Raw genomic sequence first — 14,148 nt, 5'->3', positions numbered from 1 at the left:
CCCACCAGGGTCATCAGTCCAGGCCAGCCCCTCGGCAGAGCACTGACCGGCCCCAGGACGGGGACAACGGCGGAGCCAGCAGCACCCACGGACGGCGACGGACCCCCAGCTGCGGGCGATCCTCCGTCGGCAGCTGGAGGTCTCCGAGCAGCGCCTGCGGGTGGAGAAGCGGCGCCTCCAACTACAGGAGCGGGCGCTGGCCTGGCGCCAGGAGGCATGGGGGGCCTTTATGCGCACCTTTGAGCGCATCGCAGACTACCTGGCCCCCCATGCCGCGCCGGCCGCCGCTCTGCCCGCCCTGCCTGCTCCACCCACCGCTTCACCCGCTGCTCCATCCACCGTCGCACCGCCATTCGAAACCGAGGGCCGTTCCACCGAGGGGGACCTGGGGCCAGCTGACACCCGCTGGCCATATCTCCCGGTCCACCCGGCCCCCAGCCAGCCCCCGGCCAGGGCTGAGGCCAAGGTGTGGGTCGCGGCCGCCCACCCCCAGCGCTGGACATTAGGGGGTGTGGGGCCCAGGCCCCCCCTTTGTATATATCCCCTTCAGTTATCATCTTTTGTAAATAGTTTGTATTAGACCCCTGTTGTTATGTTGTTATGCTGATACCTGCCCCCCCATGTAAATAGTTCTCCCCTTCCTTGTTTTCCCCTTTTTATCTTTCATCTTATCTTATTTATAATACATATATATATATAATATTTGTTTTGCCTGTAAATAGTTAGTTATGATAATAATAATAAGAGTTCAACATATATTCTGGTTTGATGAACAAATGTCTGTTTTTATTTGCAAGAAAAGTGGGGGGGGTCTGCTCTTGGGTGCTCTGTGGTGTGGGCGTAGGGCCAGGGAGTGTTGTGGAGGATGGGCGGTGCAGTGGGGGACCTGCCAGCGTTCACCCTGCGGCCTCGTCGAACTGGGCCCGCAGGGCCTCCCGGACTCGGGTCCCTTCAGGGTCCACCTGGCGACTGGGGGCAGCGGATGGCTGCACATCGGCCCTGCCAAGCTCCACAGCCCAGCCCTGAAAGAATGCCTCCCCCTTGCTCTCGACGAGGTTGTGGAGGGCGCTGCACGCGACCACAATCTGGAGGACGTTGGTGGGGCCCGCATCAAGGTGGGTGAGGAGACACCTCCAGCGCCCTTTGAGGCGGCCAAATGTGTGCTCCACCACCTGGCGTGTGTGGTTCAGGCGCATGTTGAAGCGCTCCTGGCTGGCTGACAGGTGGCCCATGTAAGGGTGCATGAGCCAGGGCCGGAGGGGGTATGCCACTTCTGTGATCACACAGAGGGGCATGGTGGTGTTCCCCACAGGGATCTCCTGCTGGGGGATGAAGGTCCCCGCCTCCAGCCGGCGGCACAGACCCGAATTCCAGAATACCCGGGCATCGTGGGTGCTGCCAGGCCAGCCCACATATATGTCCAGGAAGCGGCCCCGGCTGTCCACCAAGGCCTGGAGGACCACTGAGTGGTAGCCCTTCCTGTTTAAGTAGCGTCCTCCACTGTGCTCCGGGGCACGGATGGGGATGTGGGTCCCATCCAGAGCCCTGAAGCAATTGGGGAAGCCCAGGGTGGCAAACCCCGTGATGGTGGCATCCGGGTCCCCAAGCCTCACGAGCCTGTGGAGAAGCAGGGCGTTGATGGCGTGGACAACCTGCAGGGGAAGCACATGGGAGACCACCAATGAGGGGTGTGCAGGGTGTGTGTGGCCCTCCCCTGCCAGGAATCCCCTCCCCTCCCCTACCCTGCCAGGACTCCCCTCCCCTGCCAGGGCTGCCTCCCCCGCCCCCCGTGGGTCCTCTTACCTCCATGAGGACAGCCCTGATGGTGGCCTTGCCGACGCCAAACTGCTGGTCCACGGATCGGTAGCTGTCTGGAGTGGCCAGCTTCCAGACAGAGATGCCGACCCGTTTCTTGACGCTGAGGGCACGCCGCATGAAGGTGTCCTGGTGCCTCAGTGCGGGGGTGAGCCACTGGCATAGCTCCAGAAATGTCTGCCAGCTCATGCAAAAGTTCTGGAGCCAGTGGTCGTTGTCCCACTCTCTGAGCACCAGCCGCTCCCACCAGTCGGTGCTCGTGGGGTAGCTCCACAGCCGGCGGCGTGTGTGGTGGTGGGGGCGGGGGCTGCAGGGTTTGGGGTTGCTTCCTCCTCTTCTGCGGGCAGCTCCTCCTCTGTGGCTAGGATGTGATCAGCTGCCTCCTGCATGGCATCAAGCAGGGCGAGCACTGCTCCTGCAGGGGTGGCTGGGTGGACCTCTGGCTGCTGCTGCTGCTGCTGCTGCTGGGGGTCCATGACTGCGACGCCCAAGGTGTGCATGCCTATGGCTCTGCAGACTGTGTGCTGTGCAGGCTGAGTGTGTCTGGGAGGGGCCCTTTAAGGGAGTGGCTAGCTGTTGCCCCGGAAGTGCTAGTCCGCCCTGTGACCCTGCCTGCAGGTGTTCCTGGCACCCTTATTTCGATGTGTGCTACTTTGGTGTGTAGAGGTTCCCCTGCAGCGCCTACTTCGATGTGGTGCTGCCCAACTTCGATGGTGAACGTCGATGGCACCAGCCCTGGAGGACGTGTAGACGTTATTCATTGAAATAGCTTATTTCGATGTCGCTACATCAAAATAAGCTATTTCGATGTAGCGTTCACGTGTAGACGTAGCCTATATGTGTGAATGCTGAAAAGTTATTGTCACTTTTTCAAAAGACAGTTTGCAATTGTGGTACAAGTTACGTGGTTTACATCCTGGGGGGGCTGTCAGAATAGCCAGGCCCCTTGGCAAAGTGGAGAGGGCCCAACTTTACACACCCTGAAGGGGCAGGGCCTTGGGCAGTAGGGGCAAGGATGGGGTCAGCCACCCCCCAGTGCCAACCAGACTATGCTGCCCCCTCCCAGCCAGCCCTTAGCACCATGCGGAGCAAGGCAATTTAAAGGGCTCATGGCCACAACTGCTGCCACATTAACAGTTGCCCTGTTTGCCCCCCTGCCCCATGTCAGCAGGCCTGCTTGCATCTACTACAGTACAGTCTTCAGGCTTCACCTGCACTTATCACAATAATCCAATATAAAGATCCATTAACTTGTTGCAAATTTTTAGTAGTAAGGTTACATGAGTATTAGCCCAATTTAGGACAGCATAAACACATGCTTAACTTTAAGTTAATGGGACTTAAGCAAGAGAACAGTGATGGACAATAAACAGTAATAAAGTCTTTAACCGAATTAAGGGCCATAAAATGACACTTTCTTTGATCTCAGGGGACTCTGATGGTATTGTCTCTGCTTGCTTGGGGAAAGTGTCCCAAATGAACATTAAATCCAATTTGTTGAGATTCATTACAGGAGTACCCTGGAGAACCCTAGATGCTGGTAAGTAATGTAGTTTTCTTCTTTATGAAATAACTTCCACAGAAGTTCTCTATAGGATATTGGAGAGGAACAGCTCAGGAAGTTGAACCGGGAGTTAAGAATTAAAAATCTGGAAAAATCTAACAGGAAGATCACTTTGCCCAAAGAATTGTCTTATCTGATTGCCAAGTACTCAAAGGCTGTGTCTACTCTAGCTCTCAACTTTGAAGGGAGCATGGTAAGTAGGGTGTTGTGAGATTATTGATGAAGTGCTGTGGTGCATATGCAGCATTTCATCAAGCTAATTCTCCCCCACGGCAACTTCTAAGCAGCACATTTCAAAGTGCCGGCTTGTGGGTAGCTGCGGCTAACCCGTGGGTATTTTGAAGTGCCCAGGCTACTTCGAAATCCCTTTACTCCTCAAAATTTTGAGGTTAGCCGTGGATACATGTGAGCTGGCACTTCAAAGTTTGCTGCTTCGAAGTTGCTGCGGGGGGAGAATTAGCTAAATGAAGTGCTGCATATGCACTGCAGCACTGCATTAGTAATCTCCTGACAACCTAATTACCATGCTCCCTTCAAAGTTGGGAGCTAGTGTAGACACAGCCAAAGACTTTCATAGTCTGGGCCACATCTCTCCTACTGATGATTCAGAGGGCAACCAAAGAATACTCAGTGGCCAATATAAGTGATTATATGGAAAAGTTCAATGAGTTTTTAAAACTTTTCAAGTGTGATTCAATGAAAGAAAACATAAAAGGACAGTCAGCACCATGTGAGAAGCCAGAATTCTGTGGAGCACAAGCAAGACTTCTAGTGGCTATTTACTATCATTTAGGTAACACTGAACTAGTGAATTCCAAGTGGCTGTTCAAGAACTCTCTGACATTAGCACTTGCTAAAAGGAGGCTGAAGTTAGCACAGCTCTAGTAGAACACACACGAAGTGATAAGGGTCCATAACAGTTGCTGAGAGGTAATATGAAAAACACCGCACTATTAAATGGAATAAAGGTTATTTAAAACCCGTTGCATTTATTCTTAGAAGCCACAAACATCAGCATGTTCTGGAACTCTCACACACCGAAAATGTGAACTGCCTCTTGAAATCTAATTGGTGAAGGATGGACTTGCTTCAGAGTGTAGCAGAAATTGAAAAAAAAAGATGGACTCAATTATATGGGAATCATTACAGAATATTAGAATGAAGAGATGCAAAAATCTCTTATCCACTTTCCTATCCATCTCCCCATCAAAGCAGAATTAATCCTTATAGTACAATTTCTAGTATTAGTCCACTCTAGCTTCTAATATCCTAAGTAAAATGTTTATCAACATTTACCTTCTAATTTCCTCATTCTAATATGTCTTGCTATCTGAAACCTATACATTAATATGCTGGCATAGAATAGCCAGAGGGCACTGTACTCCAGCAATCCCACCCCATTCCCTTCCATATCTACACTAACCCGTATCTGACAAATCTACTAAGAAAGGGGCAGGAAGGCATAGCAGAGACCATTAGGCTGACCAGGGTGAGAAAACAAGATGACCCCCATATTAACATCTGGAATGGGACACACTCTGCTGTGGGTTTTGAGTTTATTTGTTTGACCAAAATGCAGCTGAAATGTAGAGGCTTGTAGCTTGCCTGCTCCAAAGGAGGTTCTGGAAATGTTTTCTTCCCAGACCAGCAAGACACCTAGGGCTGGCCCAGAAGCTATAAGGTCAGAGAAGGACAAATAATGTAATACAGAGATTCTCAGACTGTGAGTCAGGACTCCAAATTGGGTCACAATCCATTTTAATTAAGTTGCCAGGGCCAATATTAGCCATGCTGGAATACAGGGCCGGAGCTGAAGTCCAAGCTCCTCTCAGTTCTTAGCTCAGCCAAAGACTTGCTGCATGACTTTGGGTAAATCAGATTAACCTACTCTGTCTCAGTTATCCATCTGAAAATCAGGATGATAGTTCCCTACATCACAGGGATGTTGTGAGGATAAAAATTCATTAATATATGTGATGTGTTCAGTTAGTACAATAGCAAAGGCTATAACTACATAGCTGGCTGAGCCTCTCACTATGTCCGGTGTCTTCTGCAAGGATCCCACCCTTTTGTCGTTGGAAAAGCCACAAAGGATCACATCTTAAAAGGGCTGGCCAAGATCTCTGTTCTGGAGAGCGTATAATGTAAACAGACATTGAGTCAACAACGCCGGTGAATAAGATGCAACAATAAGCAAGTGGTAATATTCAATGGGCATCTTGTTGCACTGATTGAACCTCTCTAGTCTGGTACTACAGGCTGGACCTCTCTTGTCTGGCACCCTCAGGACCTGACTGGTGCCAGATGAGAGAATTTGCCAGACGACGGGAGGTCAATATTTTCTTGTACATTACCAACACTTCCACTGCTTACTGGGCTCTTAGGAGACATTTAGGGGCAAATTACAGCTAAATAACAGCACAGAACACTGTGAGCTGGCACTGGTGGCTGTAAACAAACTTTATGGGAACACGGGAAATTTGGCCACACCCATGATAAACGGTTGTTCAGCTAACTAAAATCAGAAGAGTGGTGAAGCAGTGGAATGCATTGCCTAGAGAGATGGTGGAATCTTCATCCCTAGAGGTTTTTAAGTCCTGTCTTGACAAGTCCTGGCTGCAATGATTTAGTTGGGGTTCATCCTGCTTTGGCAGGAGGCTGGACTCGATGACCTCCTGAGGTCCCTTCCAGCCCTTAGATTCTATGATTCTGTCTCACTTTTCCTTACCCCTTAACATCAGTTCATTGAGGCAAAGAAAACAAGCATTATGGCAGTTCTTTTAAAGCTACTCTTCCCCTCCTTCCAAAACCTAACAATCAAAAATCTCTTACGAAATCTGAATAAACCTAATGGTTAAGAGAAAAAGCCCCAACTTCACTTCAGGCTCAGCTGTGCCATTGCCATGAGCTTCATGTATGGGGCAATCCCTTGTTGCTATTTGATATAGTTTTCAAAAATGTATATAAGAAGCAAGTCTTTCCATTTCTCTTACTTTTTATTTCTTCTGGGAGGAGAGGGAATGACCTAGTTTTTCTGGTAGGTAGGTTTTAAATGACAAGACGCATGGAACTACATATAGAAAGCTAACAATTTGATGAAATATACAGCAGGTGACATAAATTCAGTTAAAACAGCCACTGGTACAACTTTTATAAAATCCGTATGTATTGCAGGGTTAAGACAAATCGTACTCCGAACTGCTTCAACTATATTTTCTTATCTTGTACAATGTGGAACCTCCTTTTTCCTGCTTATGAAAGAAAATCCTTGTACTGTCAACAAATCTGTTTACTTTTTTTTAAAGAGCAGTAAATAAAACGTGAAGAGTGCACGTCCTAGGTGTGTGCTTTCATGAGAGATTACAATAGTTTCAAAGGATTAATTTCTCTCTAGTAGGTTTTAGAAGTCTGACTAAATACTGTAATTATTTCCCTGATTTCACTCTAATCAGGTGGATAATGCATATTTTAAGTTCATGAAAATATCCATATTCAAGAGAGCACTTGTGCATGTGCTTAAATTCCACTGGCTTGGTTACGTACTTAAGTGTTTTCATGAATAAGGGTCTGGTCTCTAGCATGCACTTGCATATTGAATTTAATAAACATAAAATTCCATGACAGAATAATATTCTCTCCTTTATTTAAAACAATCAAGATATTTAAAGGAAAAAAATAGTAAGGCTGTCATACTAAAAGCAGGGAAAATGCAAGTTAATGCATTTGTAACTCAGTCATGCAACACTGAGCTCTTTTTCTTTTTGTACATGCATTATTATTAAAAACTGCCAGGGTCAGTTCATAGTGACATAGATTTTGTGTACTTTTTATCTTTCGTGTGTGTATAACATTAATTTATTCTGATCAAGTTAGCCACACTCCACAAAGTTAGTATTACTGCAAATTGAGCTACACCTGTGAATTATGAGACATGGAACAATTCAGAGAGAGAGAAAATATGAAGGGAGAGATTTACATATAAAGATGGCGAAGTTAAACAGCCAGAGCCCACTGTGCTTTGATAATTTTCCCCTTTCAAAAATTATTTTAAACATTTATTGCATTGCATGCATGATAATCAGCAAACGCTGCTAACATCAAAATTAGGAAATAATTTACCCAAATACATGGCCATTCTGAACCTAGAGCTCTGTCACAATGGCAAACTGCATAGAAGCCATACTATCAAAACACAAGGATCACTTACAACAAAGAAGAGACATAAAGAGGACAGTGAAAAATCACAAAACTAAAGAGGAAACAGCTGTCTCTACCTACTAATGAATAAATTAATCAAAGTCAAGAATATACTTCATACACCCTATCCTAGAGACAGCCAGTAATAGCATCTAGGAACAGCAGATGTACCTGAGCCTACTGTAAATGCAAAGTTGGGATATATGATGATATGAGTTCACTCAAGTACTAGAATCTCTGGGTACAGATTATGAAGGGTGTCACTGTGCTCTCCCAAATGAGCCCTTTGAACTGTGATCTACCTTCTGTAAGGCTAGCAGCCAGGGTAAGTGATGTAGGGTGGGCATTATCAGCTGTTCTTGTCCTAGGCTATGTCTACACAGCCAAGTTATCTCAAAATAACAGCATTTATTTGGAAATAAATGTTGGCATTGTCTAAATGAGGCACACTCTCTTTCAAAATAAATTCAAAATAACGGGTGTGTTATTTCAATTGAGGTAAATCTCATTCTTTGAGGAAAAACACCTATCTTGAAATATGGTATAATGGGCTCCAATGGCACCATTCTGAAATAGCCTATGGACCAGAAATAAGGCATGCACTCCTCTATTTGTTCAATAAAGGTTTTTTTCCCCCACACGTGGGCATATTAAGAAAGAATAACCCATCAAACCACAGGGTGCTTTTCAACGCACTTAAATATGTACTTACAGAATTGGCATTTGTTGGGTTTGGCCACGGTCTACCACCTCCTGGACCCCTGGAACATAAAATGACAAATGAGAATTTAATCAAAGTTTTGTTTCTGACCAACTGTGCTACCACAAACTAAATGTTAGCTGCTATCTTTTCCTGGCCTCTTCTGGTAGCATCATCATTTTTTCACTGCAGTAAAGTGTGATTATAAGCTAGCATGCACTGTTATAGTATTAAACACAAGATCATCATAACTGAACTATCACCAGCATATAAAGTTTAACAGATACTATATAAAATTATTTGTAAAAGACTATGTCTGTCACCTTCACTCCATCATTTATGTATTTTCCGTATTTTTCAGGGAACCATCTGCTAGGAATTGCACGACAGTAACTCCTTCAGAGCTTCTAACAAAGGGGTACAAGGAAGATAACAGTGGGGAAAACACTGGAGTTTTGCACAGATCATAGATACCTGCAAATTAGGGATCCAGCCCTTCTGTCTGTTCTGCCAGGCGGCAAATCCCATGCCCCCAACAGCAAGACTTGAAAGAAAATGTAATTTGTGGCTCTATGTAGCTGTTTTTCCCTGTGGCCCAATTTTACATAAACAAAACATTGTGTCTACATCTACACTTACAAAAAACTTTGAAATGGCCAGGCTAATGGCCAAATCGAAGAATACTAATCAGGAGCTGAAATGAATATTCAGCACCCCATTAGCACGCCGCCAGCCACAGCACTTTGAAAGTGCCGCAGTTCTCTTGCCCACAGCTCGTCTACACCGGTGTGCTTTTCGAAAGGACCCAGTCAACATAGAAATCCACTTAGCCCTATCAGGAAAAAACTGAGTGAGTGAAAGAAAAAAGCAAGAAACTGTGTATATGAAAGCTCATCTGGTATCGGACTTTGCAAATTTACTGAAAGACACAGGGAAAACGACTATGTAGATAAACAGCTATAAAAAGTACTATGGCAGATTCTGCTCAGCAGGTATATGATTGTATGAAGTTAAATATTGGTTGATTTTTTAAAAAAAAATTAGCCAGCTGCACATTTCTTAATAAAGCAATGAAAGCAGCTTTGTTCCCACACCACTTCTTCTAATACATGTTTATTGTGGAATTGTCAACTTATTCACAAAACATACCTGTTTCGCACTATATAATCGGTTGCATATGGAAAATTTAGCTCAGGCGGCACCTTGTGCTGCGGTCCCAGCACATGGAACCATGTGCAAAGCAGCATGTTCCACCCAGACCCAGCAGACAGCCCCCAAGCACAGGTGCCAGCTTGCTGCCAGCTGCATGGGAGGCCAGATGAGCCCCAGGCCCTGAGGGGAGTGGGAAAGCCCTGCTAGCACCTTCCCCGGCTGGAAGTGGGCTGACCTGAGACACACCAGGGAGTGCAGCAGATGGGCATGCCTGAAGGTGTGAGGCAGCACCTGCTCCTGTGGACAGCAGTGTGAGCTGCAGCTGTGTGAGGGGTTGGGGGCACATAGGGCCAGACTGCTTCCATCTCACATGCCATCCACGAAGGCACTCTTCCGTAGCTGGACACTTCCCTCCGCCACTAGCCTGTTCCCTGAGGTGGAGGGATGGGGGTGCAGTATTCAGCATGATCCTGGAAGCACCACGAGTTCCCAGGTGGCAGAGCCTGTTGTGCAGGCCACACTTGGCTTTGTTCCTGGGACATTCCTGTCCCTTGGTCTGAGGGGTGTTGGTTGCTGCTCACGATGGGGGCCAGGGCCTTAGGGGCTGTGCTGTGTGAATGATTCACCATCCCCACGCCTTGTCTCCTTTACAGTTGGATCTGCACTGTCTATGGGCCGGGCCAGCCCCATCTCACCTCCAGGGTGAGCCAGCCCCCCAGCACCACCGAGGGCCCACAGCCAGAGGGGCCATCGCTGCATCCAGGAGGACCTCCAGAGGGACCACAATGCTGCCCCTCTGGAAGATGACTAAACTCCTGGAGCAGCAGCTGCAGGGAATAGCGGTTGCAGGCCTGGGGCCAACTAATGTTCTGCTTTGATGCCGCCTCCGGTGTCTGGTGGGACATGATGGCAAAAAACTTCTGTCAACAGATTGCTATCTAACACAGACATCGTGGAAATTCTTTTTTTTCCCTTCAGGTATATACTGAAACATTCTTAGTGCCTTATAAAACAGTATGGTTCTCACTAGCCATTACAATAAGTTCACAAATTTTAACAGTATCCCTTGAAATTTGCTACTTTGCTCCCATTCTATTGCAGCCATACAAAGATTTACCACACCAAGTTTTGATTTCCTGAGATTTATACCCTTTAAAAGTGAGTTTATAAGGAAAACTCTGACATGGGCACTTGCAGATTTGCTTTTAGAAGATAACTGAAACAAGTACACATCTCAGTTGAAATACTGAAGTTAAGGTGGTGTCAGGAAATATTTTTCAATGATACATCTTTCAAGAGAAATGTCATTTTGGGTTGAAATGTCTGTAATATTTCAGGCTAGTTTTGTTGTGATAAAATTTAATTAGTTAATATACCAATGGACTATCAAGAAAAAAGAATCTCAAAAATTAATTACCTACAGAGGACAGATTACACTTTAAAAATGGCTGTTGGCTTTGCAGAATAAATTTTTCATATTTAAATTCTGCCAGAGGGCCAAACCCTTTGAACTAAAAGGAGGACATTTTTAATTGAAAAAAAAGTATATGCCTATATATTTATATTCCTGTATAAAAGAAAATGCAAATTAAACTACGTACCCTATATAAGGCAATGAGGAAGCAGCCATCTTTTATGGAAAAACAAGTACAGAAGATAAGATACACAGATGTTGCTTAGCATCATGCATTGAATAATTGTAGGTGATAATCTAAAGGACAAAATGCTAAAACATCTGGGCACATTTAGTGCTACTGGTTGTGTATTATCATCAAATGTGCTCTTAATGAACATGAATGTTAGCGTTAATATGTACAATATATCTGTGCCATGGTCTCACAATAGAAAGATTTATACGCTAAAGAAATTCATGCCTAAGCGACATCAGTAACTTTAAGACTGGGCCTCAAACTTCTCATCTTGCAAAAGCAAAAAACCACAGAGTGACGTTTCTGTTCTCCTTTTGATATATGTATGTAACTCCATTTGACAATAAGGGAAAAATTACCCAGTAGGGTTAAGTCTACACAGTGCACTGCTGCTCGCAGGGTCATGAAAGTGAGGGTGCTCGACAATGCAAATGGCTGCTCATTTGCATAGTCACATGCCTCATTTGCACAGCCATGCAAGATTGCTGTCCCAGCAGAGGCTTCTGTTGCCACAAAACAAGCCATTCAGGTAGGGTTATGTCGACCAAGACTCCTCTTGTTGATAGCCCCTTATTCCTCATTTTTTCAGGCTTTTTGTGTGATGACAGAAGCCTCTGCCGGGACAGGAAACTCCCATGACTATGCAAATGAGATGTGCAACTATGCAAATGAGCAACCATTTGCATTATCAAAGAATGTCATTTGAATGATCCTGCTGGCAGCAGCACGCCGTGTAGTCATAGCCTTTGACAGTATGGCTACACCTACACTACAGCAAGTTTTCAAAAGGTCTTCCAGAAGATCTCTTCTAAAAAATCTTCTTTTGAAAGAGTGCATCCACACACAAAAAAGATCTTACAACCTTACTCTTCTTTAAAATGCTGTATGTGTGAATTGATGGTGACTTATTTTACTATTAAATCAGTGAAATAAACATTCAAACCTAAGTAATGTTTAGGCTCTTTACAATGCCACAGATGGGCCACAATAACAAGATACTCCAAATATATAAATCTTGGCTGTAGAACAAACCCACCATTCAGAGAGACTTAGAAGGAATAAACAAAGAATTCTGTAAAAGATGCTTTGCAGAAGAGTGAGACTGCTATGATGTTTCCCTGCTTTGTCACAACTGTGAATGTTAGTTAATTAATCAAAATACATTTGCCCTTGTCCTATATATGTCACCATTATTTTTTCTTTTAAAAGGAAAATATTATTTTATAAATGTGATAGTAGTTTATTATTTTGCTTACATGTTCATTCCAGGCATTCCAGGGCCACCTAAAGCATTCAGTGGTGGTCTCATTGCACCTCCATAGTTCTGCAATGATAACCAAGGGTCAGACTACCACAAAACAAAAAAACAAAACCAAAGAGGAGGGGGGAAAGAAAGGACAGTAGGTTAATGACTTCCCTACACACCTGTTGATTGGATAGGCCAGTGTGAGTCATTCTTTCAGAAGTTTCTATTCTTGACTTTTAAAAAAAAAATCCCTAATGAAAATGAACTATGCTTAGCATACTACATATTTAACAGTTCTGACAAATGTAAGTGTACTAAGCATACATTAAGCACAAGTATTTAAAATGGTAATTGTTCCATGAAGATTTATGATATATGACAGCGAAGTCAAAGGTCAATTAAGGTCAGATTCAATAACTGTTTAACTTCCATAGCATGAAAACTTATTCAAGAAAAAAAAAATTGCGGTGGAGGGATCCTGAATTTGGAGTTCAGACAGAATTGTTTTTAACTGATCCTGGCTAACAAACAGGGTATTAATAACTTCCATGGGAAAATATTACAATATATTTCATTTCTAGAACACATAAAAAGATTGCTGCATTTTTCTTGTAACCAATCTAAGGGAACTAACATGAAAATCATTCAAATAGTATAATGGACGCCATAGAACTGGCTATAAATAAGCTATTCAAAGCGCTCTTATAGATAAAACCAAGGTGTGTGCTCAAATAATATTTAGATCCTGACACAAACTGACAAAAGCCTAGACATTGTGCTATTTTCCTGAAAGTTTAAGCTATTTAATAATTTATTTTCAATTAAATATAAACAGAATAACCTGTCTTACCTCCCACATATATCATTCACTGTAGAGACTGTACTAGTCCTACTGAATTTGTCTCATATCTTAGGCAAATGTAAATATAATAAAGCATTTTCTAAAAAGTACAATAGAATGTTTTGAGGAAGTGGAGCAGGCAACCACTTACCTAAGAGAACAGAATGTCCTCAAAGTCATTATTGTTATCTGTTTTGCAATGATGTAATGACAACTCACTCCAGTTATATTATAACTGGATTACTTAACTTTAACTGGAGTTCTCCAAAGCAGCCAATTACACAAATCCATGCTCCAGGGTATTTGAGCATCAAATTAGGGAGACCAGGGAACAATATGACAATAAGATTTATAATGTAGACCTGATAGTGTATTTCATGTGTCAAAGTGAAGAGATATTCCAATTACAAAAAACTTATTTCAAGCAAGTCAACAAAGGATTTCTTAGGGTAGGTTTTCTTGTTGAAAAATAGAAATGAAACCTGCATGTGCTACTTGTTTAGTATCCCCACTGAAGCCCACAGATGACTTCCATGAATGGGATTTCAGCTGGTTTATGTAATAACTTAACAAGCTGATTCTGCAACAATTGGAATGCTACCTTACATTTCCTTTAAATATTAATGTTTTTGGTGTCTCTTTGTACCAAAACAGTACTAAAATGACATCACTTTCTGGAGGAACTCTGCAGCTATTTACTTCTAGGTTTTTTTTTTTCTCCTTTTCATTTCAGAGATCTGAGAAACATTTCTTTGGAGTGTCTTCCTGTTTTTTCTTTTCTTTATTTTGACAAAGGAACCAAATCTGTGGGTCTAAGATCTTCAGGAGTTCTTGACAGGAAGCATTTTAGTTAGGTGTTGTTACTGAACTTGAACTGAGATAAATCAGATTAAAATCATTTGGCACATTTAGTAAACTTAAACACAGTAATACACAACTGCCTGTCTGTTGCTAAAGATAAAAGCAAATAACTAGGATAGGCCT

General features: G+C 43.9%; 1 protein-coding gene across 2 annotated transcripts in view; it reads right to left on the bottom strand.

The window, feature by feature from the left end:
* Positions 1 to 14,148, bottom strand: part of SSBP2 (single stranded DNA binding protein 2) — a 276,155-nt gene that overhangs the window by 38,913 nt on the left and 223,094 nt on the right. For both annotated transcript variants that reach the window (XM_074995386.1, XM_074995387.1), the window contains 2 exons: positions 12,334 to 12,401; positions 8,289 to 8,337 (listed from right to left, as the gene is read on the bottom strand). In XM_074995386.1, the coding sequence (XP_074851487.1) occupies positions 8,289 to 8,337; positions 12,334 to 12,401 (117 nt within the window). The remainder of the gene's footprint in view (positions 1 to 8,288; positions 8,338 to 12,333; positions 12,402 to 14,148) is intronic.

This window comes from Carettochelys insculpta, chromosome 5, assembly GCF_033958435.1.
Source record: "Carettochelys insculpta isolate YL-2023 chromosome 5, ASM3395843v1, whole genome shotgun sequence".
Classification (NCBI taxonomy): domain Eukaryota; kingdom Metazoa; phylum Chordata; order Testudines; family Carettochelyidae; genus Carettochelys; species Carettochelys insculpta.
Note: the sequence above shows the minus strand (reverse complement) of the source record. Positions and strands in the feature narration are given on the sequence as shown.